At 37.5% G+C, this 24,274-nt stretch overlaps 1 protein-coding gene across 1 annotated transcript; it reads right to left on the bottom strand.

The window, feature by feature from the left end:
• Positions 1–14,382: 14,382 nt before the first annotated feature.
• LOC113306386 (rhomboid-like protein 11, chloroplastic) lies at positions 14,383–21,431 on the bottom strand. Its single transcript, XM_026555331.1, has 8 exons — positions 21,221–21,431; positions 19,800–19,887; positions 15,984–16,102; positions 15,814–15,899; positions 15,199–15,239; positions 14,922–15,088; positions 14,773–14,835; positions 14,383–14,674 (listed from the first exon to the last, which is right to left on the bottom strand). Exons 1-8 carry the CDS (start codon positions 21,347–21,349, stop codon positions 14,456–14,458), a joined length of 912 nt encoding a protein of 303 aa, XP_026411116.1. The 5' UTR covers positions 21,350–21,431; the 3' UTR covers positions 14,383–14,455.
• Positions 21,432–24,274: the final 2,843 nt, after the last annotated feature.

Here is a 24,274-nt window from a genome sequence, read left to right as displayed (position 1 = left end):
TAACGGTGGTTGAAATATGATTGCACCTAGTTTGTTTATTCTTGAGAATCTTCTCTTCTTATATAAGATTCACTCAAACTAGTTCAGAGTTTCGACATGGATCTTTAGACTGTTGTTAGTTCTAAAGACGATCTTGTGATAATCCATTTTTAACAGACTCTGTTCTGTGCAGGATTCATCACAAGAGACTCAAGTGATTGTATGCAGGTGTTTATTGAAGATTTAAGAAGATTTGAAGACAAAGAAGATACTGAAGATCTGAGTTGGGTTTTATAATTTTTGGTGTGCACAATACTTGTTTGGGAAAAGAGGATCCAATTAATAATCGGTTTATCCTTGTGGTAGATTGGATTGATTAATTGAGTAGATCGGCATCAACTCGATTCTTCAGATTAAGGGTGTTGTTGGCTTAATCTTAACCGATTACCTTTAGGTGATTGAACATAAGATAGATCTAGACCCGACGGAGAAGTTTATGTTGAGATAAACGGAAGAGACTTTGTCTGACTCATATCACTTGGTTGAATAGAGTTGTACCAAACAGATTTCTTGTTCCTTTACTGTTTGGAATACGAACCAAAGGGATTGTCCCAAGTACGTGACTTATTCACAAGTCGGAGGCGTTGGAATACCGACGGAACTAGGTATGCTATAAAGTTAGGTACTTGGTCTCAACTATATGAAGTTAGGTGTAATTTTGTGTAGCGGCTTAATCCTGAGAGTATTCAATTCTGGACCAGGTCCCGGGGTTTTTCTGCATTTGCGGTTTCCTCGTAAATAGAAATTACAAAAACGTTAATTTCTATTTACTTGATAAGCAATCCTATTGTGTTTGTTTAAGTCCGAACCTTTATATCAAGTAAACATACTTCGTTGTTGTATTGTCTCGATCTCGTATCCATAGACGATCACACGAAGTGTGAACCGATTATTTGTATTGTCTCGACTCAGTCCATAGACAATCACTTTCGGAGAAAGGACTTATAGGTAGGAAAAGTTTTATCTTGAGGTATATTTGGGTACCCTTGCCTTATTAGGTCGCAAAGAAGGAGATGGGTTTATCTGTAGGAGGGAAGCTGAGAATTGTGTGGGATCAATGATGATCAAGGATTGTGGATGTGTTGAAGGTTTCTGCAAATTTTGATGAACTGATGAGTTCGAATAAGTTCTGATAGATTGATGAATTCTTGAGAGTAGTTACTCGAGAAATTCCGTGTAGAAAATTACTGATTGATGGTGATCATGTCCTTCAATCATGGATTCAGAAACTTATTTATATTGCGTAAAGACCTTGATACCTGTAAGTGTGACGGTTTCTTGAGTGAAAGAGTGGGGAAGTAGGAGATCGTGGTGAAATCAATTCCAGGTCGTGTGGAGACTCGGTTAACCATCCACCCACTACTTTTCTAACTCCTTTAACCATTTGCACGACTTACTCACATATCTCATTGTGGATGAATCCACGTGCTGTTGGCTTCCAGACCAAAACCCTAATTGATATCCCCCAATGTGACGTGATTGATGTCTCACAAATCGTGGAGTATGCATGAAAGACGTGTATTAATTAGTCAGTTGTTGACTGATTAGACAGTGAGTCTAGATTTTGTTGAATTGAGCATGAGTGATGAATGCTTAATGATTCATGGATTGAACATGCGTAGTTCTTTGAATGATGTTGACATTGGGACAAAAATTGTAAATTCGATGATGAATTACTAAACATTTATAGTTGGATCAATATTTGAGAAACTGAGCAAGTATTGCTCATTTTAAAAATTACTGAATATTGATGGACTGAGCAAGTATTGCTCAATTCGACAAACTGAGAAAGTGCTCGAGTGAGCATGCACCAGGGTCCTTAGTTGGTTTTTGTCTTGAGAGGCTAGCCGGTCGTGTGACCATGTTGGTTTTTGGCTTTTTCATGATTTGAGCAATATTTGAGAAAATATGAAGAAATCATGATTTTGCTCAAATTGAGGAGTTTCATGAGATGAGGAAAATAATAATTATAAAAGACTAGGGATTGTAATGTGTGGGACCAGCCACGTTTAGGACATGTCCGGCCGGTTAGGTTGCCCAGTCCCGCAACACCTTTCCCTATTTTATATTATTATTTTTTCATGAAACCGTGAAACTATGGAGAAACCATGAATTTTGTTGAAATGGAGGAGTTTCATGAGATTAGGGAAATGATAATTATGAAAGACTAGGGATTGCAAGGTGTGGGACCGGCCACGGCTAGGGCATGGCCGACCGACTAAGTTTCCCGGTCCCGCAACACCTTTCCCTATTTTATATTATTATTTCTCATGAAACCATGAAAATATGGAGAAACCGTGAGTTTTGCTCAAACAAGGAAAGTTGCTGGAATGGAGGAGTTTTCATGAGTTCATGAAAATAACAAAATAAGGAAATATAATGGCAGAGGCATTGGACCGGCCACAACTAGAGCACGGTCGGCCAGCCGGTGGGCCCGGCCCATGGGCGCCTCTTATTATTTATTATTATTATTGTTTTCTTCTATTTTGTGTAGGATTCCTCATTTATCCATATTTTGGAATGCTCGTTTGTGCATTCAGGTGCCTGGTCGTGCATTATTGTCGAGTACACTTGCACCATTTTATGGGGCTGACTCAGTGATGGTCCAGATGTCCAGTTGTTGAGTATTTATTACTAATTTATGAAATTTAGTGGAGAGTAATTCATGAAACCGAGTAATAAAGGTTAGTATTTATTTATTATCAATTCATAGGATCAGCCGTGGATTCGACCATGAATTCGGAATAATAAAATAAGCATTACCATTCCATGGGATCATGGATGTGACCATGGAATCATAGTAGTAAGATTATATATTACCATTCCATGAGATCAGCCGTGGGTTTGATCATGAAATCGGAGTAATGAGATAAGATAGTTGTTTAATGCCATTTCATGAGATGAAGCCGTGGATTCGATCATGAAATCGGAGCAATGAGATAAAATAAATTATCTTCTAGGAATTCATTGACGAATGTCATGGTAGAATTAATATATTGCAGAAAGGGTATTAGCCAGTTAAATTGTCATGCACATTTTGAAAGGTGCATATTCAGAGAGTAGTGTGTTGCCGGCAACCTAAAGGCGTTAATGCTCTCAATCTTACGGAGAACCACCTGAGTCTATAGATGGTCTCTCTACATAGTCAGGGAACAATCAGTGTCACCAACGTCCTGAAGGCGTTGAATTCTCAGTCATACGGAGAACCGCCCAATTATGTTATTCTACATAGAGGGCATGATGAAATGCGAGGCATCGAACGCTCAGCTAATGGAGGCTTTTCGAGAAACATATTCATCATGGCTCATAAAATATGAATCGTCACATGCCTGAAAGCCGTGTCAGAAACATGTAGTATCATGATTTTACGATTTTGACCTTTGTTGAAAATCCACCATCTACACTTGTTGTTACGAAGGATTAGTTTGCTAGAAATGAAAATTTCAAGTATTTATAGTCAAGGAAGTTTGGACACCAAGAAATTTCCAAAACCTAAAATATTCTCAAGATATTCATTAAAGTACAAATTCGGTTTCCATAATTCCTGGAATTGTTCTGTCCAAAAATAATGATCGAAATCTCTCAGAAAATCTCTAAAGTAAATGCACATTACTAATTCTTATTTTCCAAAAATAAAGTTAAATACCATAATTAAAAGATTCTTAACTTATTTATGTTTCGATCCTGGGATTCTCTTCCCTTAGCTATTAAGGAATAACTTTGAACAATTAAAGAAATAAACATTCACAACACGTGTTCAAAGTATGTCGACATCCTTATTTTGTAAGTTTTCTTTCACACTTACAACATTGAAAACGATTTGCCACACTTCCAAACAAGTTTAGAATTGGTTCATCTGACTTTCAAGAACTATGCGATTGATCAAATACCATTCAATCACAATAATGGGTTTAACGGTTTTACCAAAACAAGTTTTGGTGCTACCTCCACGTGAGTACTGTGCATAGTCATACTAGCTTTCCAAAATTCGGTTGACTAGGTACTAGGATCGGTCCCCACATATATATGGTATCTAACTTATATGTGTTGCACATGTCCATAGGATCGGTTCCCCTTTGCCTAAAAACGTGTTGCACATGTTCATAGGATCGATTCCCCTTTCTGCTATAAACCTTGCTGCACCTCATACAAGGATCTTTTCCCCTTTGTGATGTACTGCACCTTTTTCTAGGATCGGTTCCACTTTCCCAAATTTGGTCAGACAAAACAAAAACCCGATCATACCATCTCAGGTGATTACTTAAGATCGGTTTCACTAATAAAAGTCATACCAATACATAAGTCGGGCCTTTGTGAATAGTTCTACCAAGAACGCAAACAAGTCGTGAACGGTTATACTCAATCACACATATTGGTTGTTCATAAGATATGTAATGAATAACAAAACCAATAACGCCTGGCAATTTACTTTTTGGTTCACAAACAAGTTTATGAACTTACTTCCTTAGAACACATGTAAAACATTGTTCCCTAGGATGAAATCCTCACCTCATACCAATACATAATCACAATAGCATTCAAATGATTATGGCGATGTCTTATCACAAAGTTTAATGTTTAAGCAATAAACCTCGTATTGTATTCCTTAATACTATGTCTATCTAGAGTAAATATGCTTCACAGTTTTGTTTTCAATATGCACGACTTGAAAGATACGTTAGGGAATGAAACAGTTCAAGTCAAATATCACTAACCTAAAGCGGAAGGATGATTGTTGTCGTTGTAACTCCTTGCTTCTTCACATCTTCAAGACTTCGCAATACTTGTAATGTCTGATATCCTAATACTTTCAAGCTAACCTATACGAAGTTGTCTCTAATACATAATCAGGCGAATCTTAACATGAGTTTTGATTCATTAAAATATGACAACCAAACTTGACATACCAACGCTTGGTGGGTTCTACCGACCAATGCTCTAACAACTCTGGAGCCACCATCGCAGCATTTATTAAAGAACACATCATATGCGGATTCGGCGCGCCAATGATCATCCGATCGGACAATGCGACTTCCTTTGTCAATAAAGACGTCAAAGAGTTGTTGGATAAATATGGAATTAAATTCCACACTTCGACTGTCTATTACCCGCAAGGGAATGGACAGACAGAAACGACTAACAAGACACTGCTGAGGATATTAATTCGATTAGTATATGATCATTATCGGAGTTGGCACGAGCAGTTATCACTTACACTCTGGGATTATCGCATTTCCAAGAGGAGTTCAACATGAGCATAACCATATTCCCTAATGTATGCTGAGGACGCTAATTTATAGTCGAAAATTTCAATCCCATCAGCGCGAGTAGCAATGGCTAGCCTAACCATCCCAGACGAAGTTAGCCGATTTGCTCACCTTGATACTCTCGAAGAACGAAGGGAAAAGGATGAACGATTCGCGGACAAGTATAGACAACGGACATCGAGGTATTATAACCAAAAGTTAAGAGAACGGACCTTCTCAGAAAATGATGTAGTTCTATAAATCGCCTCACACGTCCAGCGGAATGCAAAGGCTGGAAAGTTCACCGCTAACTGGCAAGGACCTTACATGATCGACAAAGCTGTAGAGAGCGGATATTACTACCTCAAGCGGATGAATGGATAACGAATCAACACTCCTATTAATGATAAATGGTTGAAAACTTATTATGCATAATACCTCAAATGTACGCCGGATGGCTTGAATAATAAATGATTTCCTTATATATTAAATTGATTTCCCATGACTAAACGATACACTAAGACGAGATCGGTTAAAATATACTAAATAATCCATGAGAATGGCTGGTAACCGTGCATGACCATAAATGAAGTGCACCAATAACCGCGATGTCGGCTAGGTTCCGTGTATGACTTAACGAAATATACCAGATAATCCAGGAACATGGCCGGGTTCTGTGCATGGCCATAAATGAAGTGCACCAATAACCGCGAAGTCGGCTAGGTTCCATGTATGACTTAATGAAATACACCAGATAATCCAGGAGCATGTCTGGGTTCCGTGCATGTCCATAGATGAAGTGCACCAATAGCCGCAAAGTCGTCTAGGTTTTGTGTATGACTTAACGAAACACACCAAGATAAGCCAGAAGCATGGCTGGGTTCCGTGCATGGCCATAGATGAAGTGCACCAATAGCCACAAAGTCAGCTAGGTTCCGTGTATGACTTAACGAAATACACCACACTACAAGGAACTTAATATATTGCAGCACCCAATGGTTATGGCGTAAACCCCTACTAGTGTCGCGATAACCTATGTAGCAAGAAATCTATTGCAGCATCCAATCTTTATTGCTGCAGCGAGAAATTATATTTTTTTGCCATATGCTTTTCATATTGTTGCTACAGTTGTGTGTCAAAAGTTTCATTTTGCAGCAGGAAATTATTGCTTTTAGCTGCAGCTGAAAAGTATTGTGACTAGAAATTTGCTTTTACAACACCTATATTGAAGGTGTGGCAATATATGGTATAACAATAGCTAGATCTTCTTGTAGTGCCAGATAAGCCAAGAGCATGGCTGGGTTCCGTGCATGGCCATAGATTAAGTGCACCAATAGCCGCAAAGTCGGTTAGGTTGCGTGTATGACTTAACGAAATACAACAAATAAGCCAAGAGCATAGCTGGGTCCATGACCACAGATAAAGTGCACCAATAGTTGTGAAATCAGATAAACTCTTCACTTAAACTTAACGAAATACACTAGGTAAGGCCAGGAGCATGGCTCGATTAACATGCATATGCAAAAATAATTAAAAAAAAAAAATATCCCGGTGAATCTTTCAAACGACATACAACTCTATACGGTTAATTTCAAGTTAACACAAAATAACAATAATATCCGGAAAAGTTTACCAAGTCATAATATTTACATACAAAGGTAAAAGCATTTCAATGATACCTAGATATACAGAAATCTAATGCCAAACGAGCACGCTTCAATCGACTACGAACAATAGCTAGCCTATCCTCATCACATTCCATCTGATAACAAGCGACGGAGAACGCTCTAGCCGCTGCATAAGAAGCCTCAGCCTTATCTACTGAAGGATCAATCCGATAAGCACTCAACTGGTCTATGTGTAGATCCATTAAATGAAAATACTGAATCTAACTTAAGGCAAAAGTTTCCTCATGACGAATGTACCCGCTTACAATGGCTTCAAGCATCTCCAACCTTTGCTTCTTCAGAAACGAAGCTAGTCCACTAATCGAACCCATCATTCCCATGAACTAACTAGTGCTTATGAGTCGAATATATAGCCAGAAAAAAAAAAAAAAAAAAAAAAATATTAAGGCAATGCACGAAGCAATTCATGGACTTCAGAAAGCGCTGCCTCCACGGCTCTTACAGATTGATCCGCCTCATCAAATTGAAAATGAGCAGTCAAACGCTGCTCACGACAAAAACCACGAAGTTCAAGCATCGATTCAGGAGGAAGACCACCTGCACTCCGGATACTCATTACATGATTATCAGCAATAATTACTCGCTCATGCCAACAAGAGTTCTCAATGCTCAACCTATCCCGCGAAATACATATCACGTCTAAGAGACGATTAAGATACTTTATTTCTAATACTAGCTTAACACGATTAGCCTCGAGACAAAAGTATAAATGAACAAAACCAGTAGAATGATAAAATTTATAGAGAAGGATTACCTAACACAGTAATGTTCCACGGATTTCAAAAAAAAAAAAAAAAAAAAAAACTAAGAATTCAAAAAAAAAAAAAAAAAAAACTAAGAACGACTGGTTATGAGAGAACGACAATATGTGATATCGTGATCTAGATCCCTCATCATTAAAAGCGCTTCACTATATTGAGTAGTAGAAGTAGCATAAGCCTCTTGCACCTCTCTACGCACTTGATAAAATTGAGCCATAACATCATCAGAAACACGAGTCTTTAGCGCCGTATTAAGTATCTCCTCATGATCCTCACAAGCTTTAACACGATCGATATCAGTCATCATAAGAATTGATTCTTGAAATAGTCGCTCGGCCTTGTTCCGAGCAAGAATTGTATCATCCAACACGCTTTGCACTTATGAAGTTATCCGATCAGATGCTTGTATTTTACGAGTGAGTGAATATTTCTCGAATTGTTCATCAAACTGCGCGCGGGTAGTTGCCCTATTTCTCGTCCTGATCTCTCGAAGCATCTCCACTTCGGATTTTACCAGTAACAAGCGAGCCATCTCAAATTCCTTTTCATAGTGAATAACTAACGATGATACTGGAGCCAGTGACAGAACATAACCATGTAGTTGGCGAGCCATCCGTAATGAGCAACGACCTGCAGTAAACACATCCAGACCCTTATTATAAACATAATGAAACACAATATTAATTACCATCCCATCACAGTAATAAATAAAACCAACTGTCAAAACACGTGTCCAAACCAAATCAAGAGCAACAGGAAAGAAGTCATTGTTCAAAAATTCACTCATAAAACAGAAAATCAAACTTCCAAAATAGCCAGCTCCACCCTCTTCTGGACAAGACCCGAGTTCACTTCCTCAGCAGCAGTCCGGGCGACCATCAAGTCCTGACTGGCTTGAGCAATATCCGCTATCAGCTTATCATACACTTCCTTCTTCACATTAACAACATTGAGCAGACGCCTGTATTCTCGATCCAGCTCATCAATCTCCTGTGGAAGCACATGGCGAGCGGTGTGGTTTGCCTTGACACCATCTAGCAAATCCTTTGACCACTGGATAGGAAATTGTAACATAAGATAAGTCTGGATGAGACTATCCCACTTTTTCAGCGACTCCGGATCAATAGGAGAATCCTCCGCATGAGAAAGACTGTCCGCTATGTCAAGCAAGTCTTCGTTAGTCACATCTAAAACGCCAGGATGCATTCCTTCATGAACATATATATGGCCAAATTTCTCCACTATGCGCCGATAGTTAGCAGTCTTGGTGGAAGAAACCCAGAAACCATGCACTAGCACAAAGCGGCTACCGGCACCAGCGTCTTTGACTGAGAAAGCTCGGGGATACTGAAACTTAGGGTTCTCCGGAGCATCCATAAGCTCTGCGTCGGCATCAATGCTACGCGAAACCTTGGGGACTTTCTTGGAGGATTTTGACTGCCTCCCGCTAGCGCTACCAGACTCACTACCCTTAGCAGGGATATTTGAATCATCTGCTTTATCACATTTTGCCATGACCTGGAAAGAAAAAATACATAACAATTAATAGATATCCTATAGACGGAGAATAAAATAAATGGTAAACGGGCATATACCGAAGGGGAAGGAAGATTAGCAGGAGAATGGATTGATTGACGCGAGGAAGAAGAAGAGCTCGTAACGCTAGGCTCCGGATGACCTAATTATAACAAAAGGAGAAAAGGAAGAAATGAAAGATATGTGCCTATTAAACATGAGAAATGGAGGTGTATATATAGCTCAAAAGGCATTAAATAAATCACAACAAAATGTTTTGACTGACACATGCCAGTATCAAGCTTAAAACATAATGGCATAAGAGATTTACGAGACTTAGAAGAAGAAGAACTGGAACCCTCAGCGCCATCTCCGACATCATCTCCAACATCACCCCTAGCCGCATCATCATCCAGCATATAGTCATGAACAGAACGATCTGACCCGGACTCGATGCATCAAGCATATCAGAGGGAGTGCGTAGAGGATGATTAGGATCAGGAACAGTCTTCACAATTAAATGACAAGTAGGGCATAAAGTCATACTATGAGAGATCACTTCAGGACCGCTCCTGCTCACCGATCGGCCTATTTGGCGCTCGACACGTTCAATAAAAGACATAGAAGACGGGGACCCCTTCTTTGGAGCCTGCAGAGAAAATATAGAGGAAATGTTCGTGGATCGAGTAGACGGAAGTCGCATAATGAATGGTACGCCGGCATTTCGCTTTATCTTTTTGGCCAACCGGTCCGCCCTCTATTCGTGGTAAGGCAGATTGATGTATTCTTCGATAAAATGACCCATAGGTTTGCAGCCAATAGGGAGGAAGCTCTAGAAGAACAAAGCATGAACCAAAATGAAATAAATTAAAGAAAAGAAAATGTGAAACATCAAAAGGGTAATACAAGGAGAAAATATCTTGGAGGGAGGAGAAGTGAAAGGAGGAATCTCTTATGACTTCGTCACGGATGGATGTCTCCTCTTCTTAGGGCTGGACAAGGGAGGAAGTGGATCATCCTTCTTATCCGCCACCCTTTTAGGATATTCATCATCCGAAGGCGGATCTCAGCTAGTAACAAGCGGTTGAAGGGGACGCCCCTTGTTGGTGGAAGTAAGCTTATACTTCTTATCAACCTCATCATTTAACTTCACCCTGCCAGAGGCATGTAATTCTCTAAGATCATCCCTGGAAAGTGCCACCGGGGCAATTCCATCCTCGAGTAGAAGGTTTAGAACATTTCGATTTATACCATCACGATACACACGCCACTCGTTAGTGACTCCAAGTAGTCGCTGCAACAAAGATTGGAAGAAATCAAAATGATATTGCCTATCACTCATCTTATGGCCGGCCTTGAAGACAAAATGGTTGAAGCTTTTCCGGATATCACGCTCATCATCGGAGAAGGAAGGAAGAGGAGGATTATAAGGCACTCCTTGATCAAAATCAAGTTGACGAGCCACGCGAACGGAGTTATACGTTTCACAGTAAAACTTTCCACCATGAAACCCTGGAAGACGATCGGGAAGAGCAGAAACGATAATATCAAATTCTTCAGATTAAGGGGTGTCTTCAGATCTCAACCTCCGTTGGGATTTGATGGAGAAACTGTAATGAAGCGAACCGGTGCGAGCATCCTGATAAGAAACAGGGGAGAACTCGAGACACTTGTCCATGACATCCTTGAGTGGATTCTTCACAGGAAAACCCCTCTTGTGGTACAAAGTCATCCGGGGATGAGACTCGGACTTCGTCACTAACACCCTAGATCCATCTTTCTTGGTGACCTACTCTTGATGAGAAAGCGCAATAACGGGGGCCTATACAAAGAAAAGCGCTCCCATGTCCACACATGGAGAAAGTTAGCAGGAAGAAAAGTCTCTACTTCATGAGCCCCGTCCACCCGGCGAATGTCTTGCGCAAATAAGTCGAGATGATGATATAATCCGCCTAGAAACATTGGAGCAAGGGGAAACGGCACGCCGCGAGACATCAACACAACCATAGGGATTAGCTCGTTCTTGATGGTATTTCGGGGACTTTGTTCAAATTCATCATGACATAACTATAAAAGTAAAAAAGCTTCCAACTCCACGTGATCAGACTCTCCTTCACGAGGAGGGCACCAGCTCGGTCGCCTGTAAGCAAAGGGGCCCAATACTTAACCCAATAGGAATAAGGAGCGCGACGTTGATTGGATTTTGATTTTTGATTAGTCTTTGTCACTTCCACATCGTCAGACTCCTCGACAAGGGGTGTGCGGGGATGAGCCTTGATGGCCGAAGACATGAGTTTTAGAAGAAGGCGAAGGATTGACTAGGGGTTTGGATTTCTCAATCGCAACCTCTTTACCTTTTCTCTTACCCTTTGACTCATCATCCGAAGCCTCAGTTTTAACTTCTCCAGGCATCTTGAAAGACTTGGAACTGGTCTTGGCAACAATCAGGTGGTCGCGAAGCTCCTTATCTTTCTTTTTTAATACAGAAAAAGTACATCAATCATCAAAACTTACCTCACCGTGAACGGGTAGATCAGTGAGGGCGACTACATCTTCAAGGACAGGAGTCGCTTCGCCCTAAGAGAATAAGAAAGTATGAGGATCAATTCCCCAACGCGTGCACAGACGGAGAAGGCTCATATGGTCCCTACAGACATGCCTAAACCTCGACGCCTGAAGAGCCGTTTGTATGCCCAAAGCTTGGATTGTATCCCTGTGATCCGGACTAGAGAGGATGTAAGTTATCCATGGATCCCAGGCAGGATGAGATTCGGCGGACGAACGAAGTTGGACAGAAGGAAAAGTATAATCTCCTCTATGAATATCCAGGCATGGCATGTCTTCCGAAGAGGACAAATGAGGATATTTCGCTTAAGGACAAATAAGCCAGTTCTCGGATGACGCCAGAGGAAGAGTGTCAGGGTTAAACATACGAGATACCCAAACATCATCAGCGGGAAAGAGTATAGTATCATCAGCTGTGGCTGGAGGACGAAGACGATCTTTAAGTTCAGGATTAGTCCTTATCTCCTCTAGTGAATAGAACCGTGGAGGCGGATGATCATCCATGAAGGAAGAAGAGTGAGAAAATTCGACAAGGACAGTTGAGAAAAAAGGAGGCGAGGTCTGCTTTATTTATAGTGTTGAAAGGAAGGGCGGTTATTGAATCAATCAGTAACTGCTGTATCTCAAGGGTCGTGGAGATGAAACCGTCCCTACGCACTTACTGAAACTACATAGGTCGAACGTGTGACTGTTGACATGGTCTTTGACCAGTCAAACAGTCAGATGACTAATGTTAATACATGAAAATAACTAATCCTAAAAAAAGTGTCCCCTTAGCCTACTAAGGGTTCCTCTTAAGAAGAAGGAACTTGGGGAGTAGGCCTAACCCATAGGAATTGGATAGTTCTAGTCTATCCAAGGCCGTGTCAAATTGGATGGGCTTTAACCCAAGAAAAAAACCTCTTAGGAAAGAAAAATGGTAGTTTAGTAATATGCTAATCTTATGAGCACTTATTCATAAGACAGTCATTATAAAAGGGAAAGAGGACACACTTATTGAGATATGATAATCCCACCATTACCACCCATAAGCTCCTTAGGAGTACTTTCTGTGATTAGGGCTAGTTCCTCTTTCTCACTTTCTACCCATCAACACCTCTTCCTCCACGATTAGAATGCTATCATCACCGATATCATCCAAAGCTTGCATCTTTGCATCGCCACACGCATTCTCCTAGTGCATCGCCACACGCATAGAGGTGTCTTGCTTAATGTTTTGTAACATTTACATGTATCAACTTTGGTTAGCTCCAACTTATTCGGTGTGATTCAGGAAGAAACGGATTAGTATATGCTTTTACATCTCGTGAACTAGACTTAGTTCGTCACGAAACCCTTGAAGTTATGTTTTAGGATTGCACCTAATTGGCTCATAGAGGAATGAGTGTCACAAGTTTTGTTTTATTTTGGTTCCTTCGCATGGCTTGACAACTCGTCTCCACCAAACTCAGTTGTTGTTGGGCTTTTGCAATAAACTATGCCTCATTGTCCCATTGTCTTACATGTAAATATGTAATTCATAATCATCAAGATAAATAGTGACAATTCAACATCGTATCTGCGTTCCAAGTTTCTTCTGAGGTATACTCTACTCTCCCACATAAGGTTCCTCCATCACTAACTTGAACAGTTAGCAATATAATGTCAACGACGAGGTTCATGCTAATTCATATGGGAGTACTAGATTTGCAGTCATATGCAAAGATTTATGGGTTCTATTTCTATATAGCATTGACTGTGCACGTACAGCTACAAGTAAGAGATCAAGCGTATGAGAATCAGGTATTGGAAAATTAGCGATATCCAGTTGGTCTTCTATCTTATTCACTAATGTGGCATGAAGCATATTGTTGAGATGTTGAAATATAAGCCCCCCACTCACAAGCAGTACCTCGTTGCTCCGCCCATTGACACCACACAGCTCGTTACTAGATTCGAGAAAAAGGAAATCAGAGAAAAGAAGAATACTGACCCTGGAACTTTTAGCATTTGTAACTTCAATTGTCGAACCTTGGTTAAATAGTTATTACATTATTTTTTTTTGGAACCCATATTTGTGAATACCCTCATAAATTGGGGAATACTTTTTTGTTGTAGTCGGCCGATTGTTGTAGTTGATATTGAAAAACAATGCCGACTGCAATGAAAAGTATCCCCCAATTTCTCCACGTTTTTTCTCTTTAATCTAGCTGTTCCAATATGTAGCCATTCTAGAATAACTTACCAGCATACGGGAATTCTAATTCTTGATGTGCAAAAGGAATCAGGTTAGCTGTTCTAGTTCGGATCCCGGATATAGCTATGAAATCGTACTCGTTGTTAGCCAACAAAAAGAGAAGAGAAAAATAATCTACAATCAAGAAAGAAAATCGCTGCTCAAAGGAGAGAAGCAGGTGGGAAACCAAGCATATAACCGGAAAATCCAGTTTCTGTGACAAGCAAACTAGAATTGGTCCTGCTAAATAAGATAGTATTCGCAATGCGGTGTTCTCAAAATAGCAAGATTTCACATTCGCAACATCAATTAAAAAAGTAGTTCAGTCAGAAAGAATAACATTCCCACATAACTAGTACAAGTAGCAGCAACAACAGTATGAATTTGATCTCCTATCCTTTAGAACACATGTAGTTTGTGTTGCCATCAGTTTAAGTGTCCATCTGTAGCCAATCTTGATTGGGGGATTGAAATATAATATACCTTGATCGCAAGGTTCAGAACGAGCATAGGCACCATGGCACGGAGGCATCCCAAACTTACACCTGTGACAGCACCTGACACATGAGCAATGTGACCGGTAGGCCGTCGATAACGTTGATTGATCTCCAACAATTCCACTGAATACTGTAGTTCAATTCTCACCTAGTCCACCAAATGCACTACTGGATTACTATCGACTACGATAAATGACATTCCTCATTAATCTTATGTATTTGTAAAAAGAGACATATATAGCTTACCCTTGACTGAAAGTCGTAGGCAAGGATGAGCAGTACAACCATATCCGTCCATACAAAATGCATCTGCAAGTAAGCATTTAATTAAGACAATTATCTAATTTGAATCTTCCAGTGATCTTGTACTGATTCCAAAAGTATCGAGGACATACCTTGACAAAAAGACTAATAGCAAAGAGGCCGTATACAGCACCAGAGGCTCCAACAGAGATTGTGTTCTCTGGGAGAATGAACCATGACATAACGTTACCCATAAACCCTGTCAGAATATACCAAACCCACAGTGCAAAGTCTCCAGACTCCTCCTGAATAACCTTTCCTGTTAGAGATATGAAATTAGATATATTATATAAATTCTTACCTCTCAATAGTTTACATTTACATGATTTTGTGAACAAACGTCAGAAACAAAGCGGATTAAGAATTTACCGAAAAAGTACAAGTCAAATAGGTTGCCAAAGAGATGCTTCCTGTTAAAGTTATCGCCAATATTAGCACAGACGTCTAAATGAAGAGAAAAAAAAAAAAAAAACATCCACCACCACTAAAGTAAACCAATTAGGCTAAGCTCTATGGTTGGCCATTTTGCTTGCCTATAGTTTCAAATTTCAATACAGCAAACTCAAAAGACAGCAACATTGCAACAACTATGGCAGGGGTGCATATATTGGCCTATGAATACGGAAACTGAGCTTTTGTCAACTGTTTTTAGATCGGATATTTCGCAGTTCTAGTGTATAAACTGGAAAAATCTCTATAATTTAGCAGATATGTTACAAATGGAATACGGAAAAATTGATGGAAACCGAGTTCAATATACTGCAAAAATTGACCTTCCGTCGGACATCACTTAGCCGAGACAAAAGATTTCGCCACATCATAACTACGGGACGGCCTGTAAGAGTTGGTCTTCGCGGTAACGTGGCTACAGCCAAGTAAAATGGCTACCATAGTGTTTGGCCTTGCAAAAAAGATTTTTTTTATTTTTTAATAGATACAGATACAAAAAGTTAAAGAACTCGTCAGAATTTCAGAAAGCCCCACCAGCTAGCATGACAAACTGCCGCAGTCACAAATTGGTAGCAAGCAGGCTGATAGTGGTACAAATATAGTTTTTTGACCATCGTTGGCTGTAAACAGAGTACACTTAGATGAGCGTACCATGATATGGCAAAAATAGATAAAAAATTAGGGAAGGATCTCTTAGCACGTACCTCGAACACATAATCCACTGCATATATTCCCACGTTAAGAAGTAAAAGCCAGTATATCCCATTTAGACCATGGTTTTTTTTCTCGCCTTGCCATCCAAGTTCCACAAGGAATGTAACTTCTGAAATCGTAATTACGAGAGGCTAAACTTTTTTTTGTAATTTATTAACCACGAACTAATAGTTTTATTTATTGTTGGAAAAGCAAATTAAGCTGAATTTCAGCCACGATGGCATATTTTACATGTTGAATTTTTAAAAAGAATTTCTTGTGTGTGGTTACTTCCGGTCACTTTTATGTATTTAGATTTAGATGGACGTCTTCCTTCTTAAAGGACTTGGCAAAATAAATTCTCACATTAAACGGTGATGAAATCCTCAATTTTTATTAGTTAAAATAGGCGTTTTCTTATGTAGAAACTATAGTAAGAACACTTGGCATAACTCTATTGATCGAAATATTAAAAATTGGGTTACACTTTGTTTACATTAAGTATTTAATCGTTTGTTAGTAACGATGTCAATAAAAAGTAAGCTAGACAACACTTCTGTGAGAGTTTAATCTAATTAATTTCCTTACACCATATTTAACCAAATACTTAATTGTACGTTAGTAACACTGTCTAAAGTGGACAATATCTCCGTCAAATCACCTATGACGAAATTTTTTCCATACTAAATTTTGATTTTAAAAAATATGAACTTAATTTAATGGAAAAGTAAAACTTAACTCGCCGTTGATATAGAATTTTATGGAAATCCAAACTCAATTTAAAAGTCGAGTACCTAATATATTTGGACTCTTTTTTCCAAATTATTAATATATAAAGAGGAAAAAACTCACATCTGTGAAAAAAATAGATTTCATATCCTTTCTCCACTAATTTAATGCATTTTTCCCGCTGCACCAAATCAAAAATATGTAGCCAAGGGGCGGGGCGAAGCCCCTTGCACACCAAATCGAAAATATGATTAAAAGAAAACGATGTTGTGTACGTAGCATTGAAAAAATCTAATTTGGTTTAAATTTTTTATTAATTACCTATTATAAAAGGCAATTTACGCAATAAGCAATCCGTTGCATAGAAGAATACAGGTTAAACTCTATAAACTAATGATGTTGAGACCATCAAAATTTGTTAACTAAGCGATATGTTATAGTTAACTGGTAATAATTATTAATTTATATATTAATCAATATCATATTAACTTATAGATAAATTTATTATCAAATAATTATCTTTTTTAAATATCGTAGAATACTAAATTATTCAAAACACCCTTCAATCTTCCAGTTTGTGTCATTGTAAACTTCGATCAACGGATAACACAAATTTAGATAATTTGGATAAGCAATCAAGACTTGTAAAATTTGATCGAAAAGCTGGTTTCTCGCAATGGAATGTCAAGATATCTTGAATTATCCGGAAAAAATGAAGTAACATAACTATTAACTGATAAAGAAATAATTGATAACATTGTATGGGAACTGATAAAGATGGGTAAGAAGATATAAAATTTCTACAATAAACCCCCTTCACGAAACAAGGTTGTTAAAACGACAATCACATTGAATAATTTCTTGCTGAGATATGAGAAAACAACATTAGACATTCTTACGATGAAAAGAAAAATTAAAAATGAAATTCAATGTGATATTGATTTTAAAAAAAAATGGTAGGCAACCAATCTGAGCCCGTGCAGCGCACGGTCGCACATCTAGTATATATAATTTTACTTAGAAACTTTTTTGAACGTAATATGACCAGGTTAGAGTTCTAAATTGGTCTTCGAATTAGTCTTAGGCTCTTTGGGCTAAAAAAAAACAGTTTTAGGCTCATTAGGATAACTTAGAAACTTTTTTGAACGTAATATGACCAGGTTGTAGGGGTGAGTATTTGGCCCGTAATCCGTGGATTTAACCGGGATCAACCGTATTTTTGCGGATGGATGTCCGGACCGTTTGTTAATGGGTTGGACGCGGATGGAATTTTAGAAATCCAACGGATGACGAATTGAGTACGGATGCAACCTTAAAAATTCGTTGGGCATCCATATCCGTTAAATTAAGGGGATTTATATAGTTTTAGAAAATACTATAGATAAATTATGATTTTTAATATGTTTATTTGGGATGTTGTCCGTAGCACTTATATATTTGTATATATATATATATATATAGGATATGTAGGTTTTATAAGAAGTTATTACTTATGTTGAGTTTATTTCTTTGTCATAAATTTTAACTAAAACAAATCTATTAGATTATCCGTATCCAATCCGTGCATCCATTGGATGTGCATCCGTTGGATGTTGGATTGGATGGAGATGCTAAATTTAAAATCCGTAGTGCATTGGATTGGATGCGGATGAGGTGAAAACCAGCCCATGCTCACCCCTACCAGGTTGTACTAAATTGGTCTTCGAATTAGTTTTAGGCGCTCTGGGCTCAAAAGAAAAATAAATAAAAAAAAAATAATTTTAGGCTGATTAGGAATCTGTTTTTTGTTTAAGCTACATAGTTCTTTCGATAGCCTTAATCCGCATTAAAATTGGTCTTTCAATCTCGATCAAAAAGCTATATCTTATTGGGTTGAAACTTCAAGAATCACGAGCCAGCATCAAGAAACATTAACCCTCGGTTGAACTTGTGTCCCCAAAGTCAAGTTTCCAGCCTCTAAATTCACTCACCAAAATAAACCTTAAGAACCGTGAGCCAGCATCGTACTTCAAGTTAAGTTAGCGGCTGGCTAGATAGAGTCAGACGGAATCAAAGGATTGGAGTTAGTTGGGTAAAGGCAGATTTAGAGGGCCGAGGTATAAACTCTTGGTCCATTTTTTAACCCATATACGTACACACCACCTTTCCTTAGACTATTGGTTGATTAGTTCGGTATATACACGAGACACTTCCAAAACATGTACATAGTGATGATCGTAATTAGTGTGGGGTGATAAGGGATGTCTATTACATACGTGGTTAATTTATTTAGATATCCTTGATTAATTAACTAATTAAAATTTTAAATACAATAATTTTCTATAATTTTTTTTTTTTAAAATCTTCCTTTCTTTCTTCTTTCACTGCAAGAAAATTTACAACACAAAGAATCTCCCATAAACCCAAGTCATATTTTCTTGTGTCCGATTGATAGATTATGTTTAAATCGAAAAATCATGGTTTTATGTCGATTACAGAATGAAGTTTGGCTGGAAATGGAAACATATTATTAGCCGAACTTCTTATTGTTCTTCATTTTGAAAGTGCTGATGAGCAGTTCAGCTAATAATCAAACACGAAAATATTAGCCGACCTCAGTTTATGAAGAACAATACCAAGTTCAGATCTCCTGATTTTAACTCGAATCTTAGTTCGGCGGTTACAATGTTAAGTTCGGCTGGTAACTTGTCAGCTGAACCTAGATATGTTTCACAAAGTCTAAGTTCGGCTGACAAGTTATTAGCCGATCAACCTTTGAGTATTTTTCATATACGAAAAATATCAAAATTCGGCTGACAAGTTACTGGCCGAACCTATGTATGTTTTAAAAAAACATAGTTCGGCTGATAACTTGTTAGCCGAACTTATGTTTTATAAATAGAAAAAAAAAATTATTTAAAAAAAATATGTAGAAAATATAAATGATAAGGGCATTTTTGACATCATGAAAAATGGGAAGATAAAAGGCTACACATAATTACTATGCTATGACCTACTTTTTTCTTACTCAGTATGCCAAAAAAAAAAAAAAACCCAAACTATGATTGAAATTTTAACCTTCTGTGAACAAAAAAAAGAGTTAAGGTAAAAGAGTTGACCACAGATAACCAGCTGGAGCAGCAAATACAAAGGTAGGACACTTAGAACAGCTTTGTTTTCAAATTGAAACCTGGATGCCTTGTCATTCTGTTCGACAAAAACAAGATTATTATCGTACCATATAAAGAGAACAATTAATACCAAACAAAGTACTCAGTGCCAGGGCCGTCGCTGGCTATAGGCCAGCTAGGCGATGTTGGGGCCCCAAATTATGTATATTTTCGAGCCCTTTGAGAAAAATAAGGATTTTGTTTTCTGTTTTGTGTATTGTCCGGTGCTGATTCAGTTCAAACTGTTCTTTTTTTTTTTCCAAAGTACAACAATTAATTTAACATTTGTTCTTTTCAATTCCTGCTCTTATTTAGTTATTTTGGTTTAACCCTTTAGCCTTAAGTTCACTTGCTGTTTCAAAAATTTTAATTCTTTACTCTTTCAAGTTTTTTAAGTCTTTACTCTTTCAAGTTAGTGTATGTTGTGTTGTTACTTGCCAAAATGGTGATTGCCAAATTTTAGTTAACTGACATGGTCACACGAATTTGGGATGCAAATTTGTGTATAGGTTCTATAGTTTAAATTTTTTGAAGTGATCAAATATCAATTCCAATTATGGGTCTTAGATAAAATGCACGAATGGTGCAGCTGGTGCTTCTAGAAGACAGACGAAACCAAGAGCCGAAAATGTTATGAGTTCTATGCGAGGAGCAATGGAGAAATATTTGGTTTCAAAGGATGACGGCCATGAAGAAACACCGAATGACTATGACAAAGAATGGGAAAATTTGGTTAATGAGATGGAAACAAATTATGATTTGTTGGACAATGATGAGAATACATATCAGAGAAAATGAAGAACCAAGAGGGATGGAGGTATCACCACCAAATACAAATGAGATTGGGCAAGATAAAGAGCCAAGGGGAAAAAAATTATCATCATCGATTACAAATGAGATCGGCAAGATGAAGTTTAACCAGAAGAATATGGTCCATTGAATATTTATGATCCAAAAATTGCGGCAACAATATTAACCAGTGTTTAAGAGATGTTTCGGTAAAAAAAGGTCCAGTAAGAGAAATCAATAAGATTTTTTGGTTTCCTTTCGATATTATTATTGGAGCGGTCTTATAATTAGTTTTTTTCGTGAGATAAAATATTTTCTTTGCGTTGTAACTTTTTTGTAATTCATTTCTTTTGAGAATATGTAGTACATTTTATACCAAATCACAAAAAACAAAATTTACTTTTCTTATTTAGGCCCCCGTTTTAGTAAGTTCGCCTAGGGCCTCTAAAAACTTTGCTATGGCCCTGCTCAGTGCTAACTTATATAGTTTGATTCAAAGAATGTAATACCAAACAAAGGAATCAAAAAACAAACAAAGATGAAAACAAAACAGAAAAAGTATATATATTTCAGGGACTTACATATAATCGATGGGAAACAGATCTTGCAATTCGATCAATTGCGATTATGTATGGACAACAGATGATCGCGTAATGATTCGGATTAATCCCAAAGCATGTCGGATGTGATTTCAGCAACTTAAACATCATATCATGAGGTATGTGGTTTGAGCAAACAAATTAAGAGAAGGATGCATATGAAGATAGTATACGGGTATATACTTACAGATGAACCTGCAGTGGTTTCATAGAGACTAACAGAGTCAATAGGTATGGTTTCATATATCTAAAAGCTTCATCCACATTATTCCAAGACAAAAAAAAAAAATCACTTTCTTTAAAAAAATATTTTTAATAAATTGACACAAAGGTTTTGTTTCCATCATAAAGTCACTGCTTGAATCATATTAAAAATGAGTTTGGCGTATGCAAAAAAAGGAATATGTTCTTTCGAAGAGCCGGACTGCTAACCAAGAAATTCATTAAAAATCACATCCACATTTAAAATTTATGTTTTGGCAAATTAAGTATCCCGAATCCAGCCTGCAATGATATGATAGTTAGTGGCAAGTCCACCCACTAAAGCCCAGTAATCGGAGGTCCATAATAAAAAGAAAACAGAAAAATGGACCCAATTTTTTAAGTCCTGGTCCTGCACACATGTGGAACATATGGGGACGTATTTTTAAATACCGAAAACACCCTCAAGTATATAAAAGCAGTAACCAAATCCATTTCTTCTTCATTTTCTCGATCTATTCTTCTTCTTCTTCTTCTTCATTTTCTCATCTGTGGTTCGGTGAAGAGCTCCGACTATGAAGATCTTCTGAGGTGTTGATCAATTCGTGAACTCAAACTAAGATTAATCGGTAGGTTCACTTCCTTAGTGTTGGTATAGTTTAGGTTTTCATTTTTCATTTCTTCTTCAAAAGCTTATTTTAGTTTAGGTTTTTTTCTTCTCGGATTAGAGAAATTTTCATGTTTATAGCAAAATCTAATGTTTAGGTATTAGATCTGATGTTGATAGTAAACTGGAAGAGTTTACTTTCGTCGATTTGGTATGATCTCTGAGTGTGTTTGTGTTGCACCACGTTTTTTAATTGATTTTTGGGTTCGATCCATGAGTACGTATATGTAATACTGAAATATCTTCTTTGATTCGGTTATATTCAGAGTTTAATGGATGTTTGATTATGTTTTGATCTCCTTGTTTGGTTGTTTATTTTATTTTATTAAAAAATAGTTCAGATCTATATGGATAATCATGTATTTTGTCAATTTCTTCACCAGATCTGATCATATCAGTTTCATTTTGTTGGTTTTAGATGTGTTTCGGTTTATTTTTGTGTATGAACCAACAGTACGTATCTGCAGTACTGACAGAAACCTAGTTTTGAAGACCTTTTTTTATTTGATTCAGAAGTACATATATGGAATATTGAAATAGAAGTGTTTCAATACTGTTTTTTCACGGATTCGTTAATTATTTTTGACATGCAGCTGATTGTTGTGTATGAACCAACAATACGTATATCCCGTACTGACAGAAACCTAGTCTACTTTTAAGAAGAAGAAGAAGAACAACAAGATGGTGCATCGTTATGATTTACGAGGAGAATATTTGTTTTCTGTTTCCAGGTATGCTTTCTAATCATCTTGTTTGATTATTTTGTTTGGTTTTTCTTCTTTTGATTTGTTTTTTTGATTGTATTCTGATAATCAAATCGATTTGATTGACGCTTTTATGGTTTTTAGGTCTGTTACAGTTGTTTTCCGTGTATGAATTGACAGTACATATATGGCGTACTGATACAAAACTCTTCTAATTTTGTTTTATTTGAAGTTTTTCCAATTTTTTTGGTTCGATCCATGAGTATGTATGTATAATACTGATAGGAAGTGCTATTTGCTGTGTTTTTGCTCCTTTTTTAGTCTTACCCTTAAGTACTTATGTGAAATACTGTAATATTTCTTTCGATTCTCTTATTTTTCATAGATTTGTCACATGTTGTTGTCATACTGTTGATTTGTAGTTCATGAATCTTCAGTACATATATCGCATACTGATAGGAAGTGCTCCTTGTTATGTTTGATTCAGTACGTATATGAAATGCTGAAATAGATGCTCTTTCTTACGTTTGATTCAGTACTGGAATTGGATATGGAGATGATCTGGAGCTGTAGTTCAGAACTTATTGCAAGAAATGACAGATTTTGAATGATAGGAACAGGATTTGTTGTTGGTTCAGATTTGCAAGCTTGTGAAAATGGTGGTGGTCTTGATGAAGTTACAAATTGGTTGTGATGTGTGTTTGAAAGAAGGTGTGCTGCAAATGGATTTGGAGGAACATAGAAGGTTTGGTTGCTGATGTAAACTGAAGATACAAATGAGATAGAGGAGGAATTGTAGGTGGTGATTACTGTGAACAAAATCAGTGGATGAGATGTTCGTCTCAATGGGTTTATGAAGATGGTAGTGTTGTTTAAACAGGGAAGAAGAACAAGTCTGTGTTGCAGCTGACAATGGTGTTGATGTAGCTGTTGCAGTTGTGGTTTAAGCTAAGAAGATTGTGATGCAGCAAGATAGAAGATTACTGAGAAGATGGAGCTGAAGGCAGTGGTGAATGGTTGACTGCAGAGGTGCTGGTGCTGCAATAAAGTAAAGTGAATTGAGGAGTACTCAGATTCCTAAGTAGTGTAGCAAATATGTACTCAAATTTGTAAACAGTGTAGCAGTTATGTACTCAAATCTATGGTCATTTATATGTTTTAATTAAATTTGGACCTCCAGATAAATAAAATCCTGATTTGGTAGAAGTATGTTATTTCACACGTACTTAAACAGTGGGGTATATTAGTCATTTCCATGTTTTCAAATAACTTTGGACCTTAAAATAAGAGTAAAATCTAGTTGGACCCTGCTATAAATAACCTTATGGGCTTAGGACCAAACAAGAAATTTTCCTAGAAACAAACCTGCCATAATATACAAAGAGTGGTTACGTAATAAAGTTTATCTGCCAAGTTGTGGTAGGTTTATTCTTGTTTCTTATTGAGGTTTGTATCTTTCAACGA

This window comes from Papaver somniferum, chromosome 8 (genome assembly GCF_003573695.1).
Source record: "Papaver somniferum cultivar HN1 chromosome 8, ASM357369v1, whole genome shotgun sequence".
Lineage (NCBI taxonomy): Eukaryota > Viridiplantae > Streptophyta > Magnoliopsida > Ranunculales > Papaveraceae > Papaver > Papaver somniferum.
Note: the sequence above shows the minus strand (reverse complement) of the source record. Positions and strands in the feature narration are given on the sequence as shown.

What these genes read in the sequence shown, in the direction of transcription:
- LOC113306386 (XM_026555331.1), bottom strand. Translation starts at nt 21,349, where the DNA reads ATGATGTTTAAGTTGCTGAAATCACATCCGACATGCTTTGGGATTAAT. An exon ending in GCAGTTTGTCATGCTAGCTG is followed by an intron (nt 15,240 to 15,813) that starts GTGGGGCTTTCT and finishes TAACTTTAACAG; the next exon opens with GAAGCATCTCTTTGGCAACC. An exon ending in CTATTAGTCTTTTTGTCAAG is followed by an intron (nt 14,836 to 14,921) that starts GTATGTCCTCGA and finishes GCTTACTTGCAG; the next exon opens with ATGCATTTTGTATGGACGGA.